This window comes from Colius striatus, chromosome 4 (assembly GCF_028858725.1).
Source record: "Colius striatus isolate bColStr4 chromosome 4, bColStr4.1.hap1, whole genome shotgun sequence".
Classification (NCBI taxonomy): domain Eukaryota; kingdom Metazoa; phylum Chordata; class Aves; order Coliiformes; family Coliidae; genus Colius; species Colius striatus.
Window position 1 is genome coordinate 6,728,470 of NC_084762.1, and position 9,453 is coordinate 6,737,922.

Consider the following 9,453-nt stretch of genomic DNA (forward strand, 5'->3'; position numbering starts at 1 on the left):
ACTGAGGCAGTTCCTTTGCTCTCACTATCTAAGGCATTTCCCTCTGGTTCATGCATCTCCACTCAGGGATATAGAATAGAGTTAGAAAAAGGCTAAAACTTCATGACCCCTTGCAAGCCAGTGATGAGATATTTTCTGATCCAGTCACTTTCAGTCCTGCAGCTCTTTGTCCTTTGATATGACAATGGGACTTCATGATTTCTCATGGTTTCTCAGCTACAGGCAGCTGTAGAAGACATCAGCTGTGTTGCAGCTGCCAGCAACATGCTCTTGCACGAGTAGGAATGAAAGGTAACAAATTGCCCCCATCTTTATCTCCCAATTATTGTTTCTTTCCATCCCTATTCTCGAAGGACAGTTATTCAGAACAGGTTGTATTGTGGTTCCTATCAAAGCTCTGACCTGCTTTGTTTTTGAAATGAAAGTCAAAACTCAAGAACAAGCAGTGTAGGAGGCACTATGCATAGGCACTATGCAGTCTTGCTTCTGCTTCTACCATATTCCCTGGCCTGAGGTGCCTTCCTCCACTCAATTTTGGGATCTGGTGCTCAGTCCCCCTGCACTCTCAAGACTTGACACCAGTGTGCAGAGTGGAAAGGGTCACACAGGATGGTCAGACTGTGCTCTTGTTCAGGAGACAAGGCGGTGAGGGAATTCTGGGGAATAGGGAGAATGACTCCTTGGCTACCCTTCCTAAGGAACTTCAGTCATGGTCACAGTAACGATAGTTATCAGAGATTAAGTGGGAAGGGGTGGAATGTTTTGGAGTCCCCATCCCTGGAAATATTTAAAGCCATATAGATAAAGTGCTGAGGGACATGGTTCAGTGATGGGCTTGGCAGTGTGAGGGGAGCGGTTGGACTTGATATTAAAGGTCTTTCCCAACCAAAACGATTCTATGATTCTATTCAGGAGCCATGTGGAATGTGCAGTGCAGAAGAGGGAGAAGAACCCATAGTGAGATACACAAGGGGATTCAGAAACTGACTATACATCCTACCAAAAGCCATGGCAAGAGGGCAATAAGGCCTGGATTCACTTTTCTTGTGTGCAGTCACTGCAGCCAGAACTGGCAAGCTCTGTAATTACCCAATTTATCTCTTCATTCCACCCCGGAGAGGACTGAAGTACCACATCTTTCCCTCCCCTTTGGAGCCACCTGATGCCTCTTTGGGGATGACACCAGATCCACCCCATACCTTGTGCCCACATGAGCTGAAGTGTTGCCCTTTGCTGCCCTGGGAGCCTGGCCAGCTCTGCTGCAAGCCAGGGCTGCAAAGGGCCAGCGTGGCTGCACGCAGCTCCCTTCCATTCAGACACTCCCAGCAGCTGCTGCGGGGGTGATAGGGACAAGCAGATCTCTTTTCAGACCCCCTGGGGATAGACTTCAACAGGTCTGTTTATTCATTGATTTAAGAAATCCATTTGTAATGATGATTAAGCCATACAGGGGGAAAAAAGATCCCAGGCTGGGTACTTGTCTCGGAGCAGGGCTTTTGCCACTGTCCACTCCTCCATGATGCAGTCACAGTGCTGATTTCAGCTCTCTAGCTACATATTACACCACTTTTCAGCAGTAGAAGATCTCTCTGTCAAACTCTCAGAGCTCTGTGGTAAAGGAGACAGCAAAACGATCGTGTTTGTCACCACTGCTTACCACCAAGAGCCTCTGTCACACCCTCTTTGTCAAGCAGCACCGAATCCTCAGTCCTCATCAGCATGATTGGATCCTGCAAAAAACCAGCCTTGGTCCTGATGGAATCAGACAGTTTGAGCTGTTTTCCCTTAAAAATTTGCTAACTGTTTCTTGTCAAGCCAGTTTAGCATCGTGTGTCCAGCTCTGCTGAGATCACTGCCTGCCACGCTGAGCAGTTCCAGAGCAGAGATACTGGGAGCCTCACACATCTCCATCTGCAACACAGAGTGTCCTCAAAGTGAAAAAAGATCACAGAATCACAGCATGGCTGAAGCTGGGCAGGGTCTCTGGAGATTGCCTAGTCCACTGTCTGTGCATCTATCACCTGGTCCTGAACACAAGGAAATGGGTAGAAATGCACAGCAGTGGGTAGGTTACAATGTGCAGCTCCCTGTGACTCTTTCCAACACCTCACCTCCATTGCCACCACCACCTTTTTGGTGTCATCACCCATCCCCAGTTATCATCTGCATCCACATGATGGGGGATGCTCAGCTCCTCCAACCTGCTGCCCTTCAAGACTCCTGTTGGAAGCCCTAGCAGCATCTGAGGCTGTTCCCTGCCTCATGCAGGTTGTCCTGAGACAGTCACGGGCTCTGCTCTCCCATAACAAATGAGTCCCCACAGGCATTTTATTATGAGTAAAAGAGCTACATACAGAAACACAAAAGTACATATTCTACTCTATTTCAAAGACCAGGTAGGTGCTGCAGCCCATAGAAAGCACCCCGGAGACCCTCTGGTCAGGAAGCAGATGGCTGCTTCACATCTGTACAGACATTTCCAAGAGAAAGGAAAGTTTTCAAGCCCTGAGGCAGCACAAGGTGGTGGCACTGGGCAGCACGGCGCCAAGGGTCGAGGACCATCAGCTGTGGAGGGAGCCTGGCTCCACGGCAGCAGGGACAGCACTGCAGAGAAGTTGTTCTCTGGCTCACCGTGACCTCTTGCACCTTGTCCACCGTGATGCCCCAACCACCAAAGATCCTTGCGAGGTGAAACCCACCTTCCCTCCTCCAGTGGGGAGCAGGGCCTAGGGCTCCACCGCAGCCCCCTCGCTGCGCCCGTCCTCCAGCCGCCAAGGGCAGTTGACGTAGCGCAGGGCCCCGCTGACAGGGCCGCGCTTGGCGGGATCCAGGGCCAGCAAGCTCCGCAGCATCAGGGCTGCCTCTGCTGTCAGGCGCTTCCAGTGGCGGGGCAGGTCCTCCTCCAGGCCCGTCTCCTGCCACAGCATGAAGTCCTCAAAGAAGGGGTCGTCTGGCAGGCTCTGCTCCCAAGGGAAGTAGCCAGTCAGCAGGCAGAACAGCAGCACGCCGAAGGCCCAGGCGTCCAAGCTGGTGTCGATGGGCACCCCTTGGGCATCTGTGGTGTTGCTCAGCTCCGGGGCCGTGTAGGGGATTACTCCAGCCACCAGCTTGAGCTTGGTACCCTTGGGCCTCGTGAGCCCAAAGTCAGTCAGTTTGATGCGTCGACACTCGGGGTCAAAAAGCAGCACGTTCTCCGGCTTGACGTCGCGGTACACGAGCCCTCGGCTGTGGATGAACTCCAGGGCGCTCACTAGCTGCTTTGCACAGTGCTTGGCAGCTGGCTCAGGAATCCCATCCTGCAAGGGGAGAAAGACAGGCAATACAGCATAGCCAGAGCCCCTTGGCAGCCCTGCCAGCTGGGCTTTCACCTGCATGCTCTGCACTGGGGAAGACCTTTCCACTTCTGGTCTTGCAAGCCTGAAGCTGCTTTCAGTGCTGCAGACTCTAGAGTCACTCACTGCCTATTGCTTTTACCTCCCTGACAGCCAAACGCTACAGTGCCAGCCACCATGGCCTTGCAGCAGCACTCACCCGGGGTTTGATGATAGAGATGAGGTCTTTGTGCAGTGCTGGTTCATAGAGGAAGCCATAGTACTGGCTGGACTCGATGGCAATTCCAAACATACCAACGATGGCAGGGTGGGTGGCAAGGGACAGTGCCACGCAGTACTCATACAGGAAGGTGTGTAGCTTAGTACTGGCTTTGGGTAGCAGCTTGAGAGCCATAGGAGTCCCTGGGGATAGAGAGAATGGGTTAAACTCCTCTGAAAGTCACTCACACAAAGGCCAGACAGAGAGGTCATTGAGCAGTCATAGATCTGGACACTTAGTCACAAGCAGGGACACATCCTGTGGAGACCAGATCTAGGAGCAGGGACTGCTGTTGATGTGGGCTTTGAGCCATTCAGTGCATGCACAGGAGCACTCAGCAAAGGAAGGGAAATTCAGCCTGAGCTGGAACAACTGGGGAAAGGTCAAGGGGCCAAGGTCTTGAGCATCCCCACCTGGGACCATCACCTGTACTCATTACCCATGGGGCCGGGGGCACTATTTAAGCTAAGGCTTGGAGCTTCACTCCTTCTCTGAACTGTGTGGTGAGGGGCCTGTTTTCCATCATATTTATGCTGGTGAGTAGCCATCAACCCTACTGATCTTGATTTGTGCATTGGTTTTCCAACTTGACCTTGGACCTGCTTTATCACCGTAACCTTGCCTGATGTTCTGTGTTGCCCCGTGGCATCTGCTGTTCCCTGTCTGAAGAGGTCCCTGTCCTGTCAGACACCCTGGGGATTCCCCCACCATGCCTGGTTCCTGGCCCTAAGGAGCCACCAGCCCAACCAGTGCCCTGGTAAGCGAAGAGTAGGGAAGGTACAGCATCTCACAGAGCACAGTTGATTCCTTACCTCTCTGCCTGTGGGTCACTAGCATCACGTGGCCATACTTGCCCCTGCCCAGCTCCCGAATAACCTCATAGTGCTCAGCCACCTCAGCGTGCACCAGGCTCTGGGCTGTGATCTCCAGGAGCTCATCCAGTACGGTTGGTGCTGCTGTCCCTGCTGCTGCCACAGCTGAGCTCTCGGCCATTGCTGCAGAAACACCACAGCCCAGGTCAGGAACATTCCAATATGCACATGAGAACAAAAAACCCCAAACCCAAACCGATTGGACATGTTTCTGCCTCTGAGCACTCCCGCAGAGCATGTATGAGCTCAGGATCATTTGACATGAAACATTCTGACTCACATGATTGATGCTTTTTTTTTTTGAGGGAGGGAATAGGATCTCAAGTTGCTAAAAAGGAAGATATCACCCTGAGAAAATGAGTAGGAGCAGAAAGAATGGAGCTTTCCCCCTTTGTTATTACATTACTCTGTCTGTGACTGCAGTTTATTACAATCCCTTCAACTCCCAATCGCCACTGCTGCTAAGCCTGGTCATTCTTAAGAATCCAGTAATTTAGTAACAATTATTTAAACCTAGGAGAACTACAAAAAGGCTGCTTTTATACAGGAGACTGGGGCTACTTGTGTGACAGTTCCCATTCTTCTCCCTTCCCTTCTCTCTTAGATTGCATTGCTTAAATCTTACCCAATTTAGAAGTACCAAGTAATTGGCTCTTCTGCAAAGGCTTTGGCTTGGTGTGAGAGCTGACAGTGGTCAAAGTTAATAGAGTCCCCAGGGAGTTCAAGAATGAACAAGTGCATGCATGGGAGGAGATGAATGGAAGGTTGAGGAGAAACTCCCAGTGGAAAATGGTCTGGAAAGTATTTTAGAGATTTTTGCTTTGATGTCCTCCTGTTTGCTGCCCAGCCGACACAGCCTGTGACATTCCACACATCAAGGGCATAGCAGAACCCACAGACAGACCCACTCTGACACCAACGTTTCCAAACTGCCTCTTTTAGGTGAAAAAGCCTTTTGAAGAGCCCTAGCTAGGAACATGGATGAAAAGCTAAATAGGGACTGGAACAACGGGAGAGATGCCTGCTTGTCTTGTGCAGGACAGAGGAGATTTATACTTGTGGGAAAAGAATATATCAAAAGATCTCTTCCGTAAGACAGTGATTCTCCAATATTGAATTCATGGTTATTTACAAGTTCTTGACAGCAAATGGTTCATGATCTTCTCAGATAACTTAATTCCTCAAACTTGAGTTTGAATTTCTTCCCTTGTGGGCTGGCCACCTGTTAGTGCTATACAACCCAAAGGTTAGAATCTTCTCCCTGCACCCACTTGATATATTATTCACTAATGATATAATTGTCAAATATCTCTTCATTGATCTGTTTTTATTTGTATTGAATTGTTTATTATATGATTCACCTACTCTCTTTTTTTTGTATGATTTATTATGTCTCCTCTTTTTGCTGTGTGAAAACTCAGCTTCTCTGTATACTCTGAGTTCTCACTGCAGGTTTGAGAATCAAAGCATTTCAATCCAAGCCCTCTTGTGTCCCTCCACTCTGCACTTCAGGTGAATTGCAATATAGATGACAAGGATCTCTATGTCTAGCATGGCCTTGCTAGCAGGAGAGGGCAGGTTGTCTGTGACCAGAGCAGAGCATCAAAGTGAAATAGCCTGGTTGGAAAAACAGATTAGGCAGAGGGTATTGGTAGAGTGTGTTGAGAGTGGCGATCTTGTGTGTCTGATCAAGGCTCCACATGAGGGAAGCCTCTGCTGCAGTCACTCCAGAACAGTTTGCTGTCTTTGGCCCTTGCTGCCCTTGAAGAAAAAGATAATAAGACATGGAACTTAATCTTCAGAATTAATACTTCATACTTCAGAACTAACACTTCAGACACTGAATTAGTACTTCAGAAAATAGCCAAAGCTGTCAGGTCTTTCTCTGAGATACCACTGCCACTATCTAGGAAGCTATGTGAGGGCCAAATTTGACTGACCACAGGAGTGTGGCTGGGTGTTTTGAACCTACCTCTGCCACCTTCTGCTATCCTTCCTGTGCTTCATCCCTGCTAGAGGCAGAGAAATGTTTCAGCTGTCTCAGCTTCTCGTATCAAAGACGCTCCATTAAAAATGGCCTTGAGCATATGGCACATAGAGTCCATTTTCTTGTCTGACCTTCTACAGGGCTTTAACCCAGACCAAATAACCAACCACATGTGGGGCACTTACAAAAAGGCATGCAGGCTTGATGCAAAGACAAATTTTTAGGTCAACTGTAAAAGCAAGAGTTAACATTCTGACTGTTACATATCCTAATCTGACCTTACCTAACTCACTGCAGGAGTTTCTCAGCTAGAGAAATGAGGTTTTTAGTGACTGTTATATTTCTCCCGACTCTTGCAGGGTTTATATGCACTGTGGTCAGAGGTATGACCACAGCCTATGAGAACATAGTTTTTAAACTACTTAGACTCCATAAAACTAACAAGATACAGCCTGAAACTTGGGCTATGTTTAACCAAACTTTTATTTAGGCTTCACAAACCGTCTGGCATGCTGTGCTTTAGTGGTGCCCACATCAATTAGTTTAAAAGCTTCCAGGAATTGTCATCCCATCTTGAATCTTGAGTAAACATCCCCATGCTCTCTGATCAAGAAACCTCTCAGTCTCCTTGTTGTTTCAATGCCTTCAAGCAATCTTCTGCCAATTTCTCATTCCAAGGACTTTTGTCCAGCTCTCAGATCTGTTTTATTGCTCTTTTCTTAAGCCTCACCGTTTTTCTGCCTCTCACTGACTGCTTCTGTGATTCATTCATCTGGAATTACCCTCAGCCTCACACTGTGGCCCCAAGATCTCTTTTTGCAGGAGCTCTACACGAAGAATCTACATTGCCTTATACATCCATTACCAAATTACTGAGGGTTTTTTTGGTGGGGAAAAAGCTCCATTTCCTTTTCATGTCCCTCCCTGGGTGCTGCCTGCCTTGTGCCTCCCTGAATTATTGTATTTTATTGCTGTACTCACCCTACACAATTCATTCTGTTAAATCCCGACTCTAATACTTTTACCTCTGTCAATGATCTAGAAGAAAGCACTGAAATCATCCAGAAAAGGTTTGTAAGTGGCACAAAATAGGTTTGAGTAGATAATGCATTGCATGGTAAAGCTGCTGCATGCACATACCCACATGCAAAAGCATTTTAAATGACCAAAGAAGGCAGGAGTTTAGTCTGGCACTGAGTGACAGGAAAGAAATTGAAATGTCATATTAATCAGACAAATCCAAGTTCTTCATGCTGCTTTGTAGATAAAATGGGTACTGTTTAAACCCAGAAATGTAGATCTGGTATAGCCTCACTTCCTTTGCAAAGGAATATTAGGATGATATAGAATTGTGCTACAAATAATCCACAGTGATATTGAGACACATCTGAATGTTACAGAATGGAGTCTAAGGGAATTAAGGGTACAAGTGTTACTGATGTTGCAGACTCCACTTCTGTATTCACTCTGCTGAAGAGAATGCCCACGTCAGACACAGCAAACATCATCTGTGAGAGGCAAGCTAGCACTTTCTAGGTGCTAAATTAAGAAAATGAGCTTCACTGTGAACAATAAAACCCCCCAAAAAGATATAGCAGTTCAGCTTTACATAGACTATAACATAGATTATAACAAAAGAAGAGATCCATTCTGAGACAATGTGTGTCTCACAGCAAACTCCAGTTTCTGCAGAGGTTCCTGCACACAGATGCCCTGAGACAGTCTGAAATTTCATCTCTGAAAATCAGCTGAGTTAGGATAGCTGTATTTCTGAAGAGCTGGCCACCTGCTAATGACTTCTGCACTCCAACTGAGACTATCATGCACAAGAGGATTTGGTACTTTTACTAGAAACGCATTCCTTCCATTTGCTCTGCTTGGCATTCTTGTTTCCTTTCTAATGATGCTTTTTGGAATGTTAAAACAAAAACCCCTAGATGTCAAAGCCTGCTTTCTCTAGGGTAAATTCCCTGAACTGTTCTGGAGATCTCTGTCAATAGAATTAGCTCTTGCATGTTTTCTGTCTTTATTAACAGCATGTGAGGTCACAATTCCACAAGTTTGCTGGGAAAAGGACTGGAGGAGAACTGTGAGAATGACAACAGGGACTGACAATTCCAAGGGAAACTTCCAGAGGAGCAGTGTTTTTTAGCTTATCAAATAGTAAAGGAGTGATTCTGTCATCCATATGTACCTTTACGGGTACTGAAACTTCACTAAAGAGGGCTCTCCAAATCACATAAAAGCATTATAGTGAAAGCAATAGCTGAAGTGAGGAGATTTCTACCCCAATTGTGGTGCAGATTTTGTGAAGAGGGATATTTGCCCCTAAAAATCTCATCAAACAGTGTGGAAGAATACCCCTCCGTCCCTCTTTTAACTCAGTAAGGGTGGGGTTTTTTTTCCACTCTAGTGCAAATCACATCTAATACAGTCAAGGGATCAGAACAGATTGTCACAGTGGTTGTTTCTGGCCTTATTGCCGATAGATTTATGAGCTTCTTGCTAAAGCTGGTCAGCAGGCTGGTGCTTAACCTCTCTGCAGGGAACCGTGTGACCGTCCCCTTAGCGGAACTCCGTCTTGCGCTTCTCGGGCAGAAACACCTACCAGCCTCCCAGCACAGAGCCCCACACACCTCTCCCCAGCAAGCAGTACCTGTACTATGTCTGCACAGCAGCCTCCTCAGAACTGGGCAGCAGTCTCCCCTTCTACATCAAACCCTTTTCCCGACCAACCGGCAGCAGCGTCCCACCAGACGCACCCGGGCGCAACACAACGTTCTGGGGCAGAGCCACCCAAGGAGCTCACCATGGACCAGGTGTTGGGGTATGGGTGCACTCCACGTCGTGCCAGCAGCCACGCCAGGCTCTCCAAAACCAGCTTGTGAGGGATGGGTGCCCTTTTATGTGCCTATCCAGTCTCCTTCATCCCACCACGGCTGTAACCTCGTCCCACGCTCGTTCACGGTCCGTCTGAAGGCTCTCACCTTCCCTGGCAGCGCA

The 9,453-nt window shown here is 47.9% G+C and overlaps 1 protein-coding gene across 1 annotated transcript; it reads right to left on the minus strand.

Moving 5' to 3' along the window:
* Window positions 1–2,726: 2,726 nt before the first annotated feature.
* On the minus strand, window positions 2,727–4,584 carry LOC104555189 (serine/threonine-protein kinase SBK2-like). The gene is made up of 3 exons (XM_010198478.2): window positions 4,404–4,584; window positions 3,532–3,734; window positions 2,727–3,296 (listed from the first exon to the last, which is right to left on the minus strand). Exons 1-3 carry the CDS (start codon window positions 4,582–4,584, stop codon window positions 2,727–2,729), a joined length of 954 nt encoding a protein of 317 aa, XP_010196780.2.
* Between the last annotated feature and the right edge of the window lie 4,869 nt (window positions 4,585–9,453).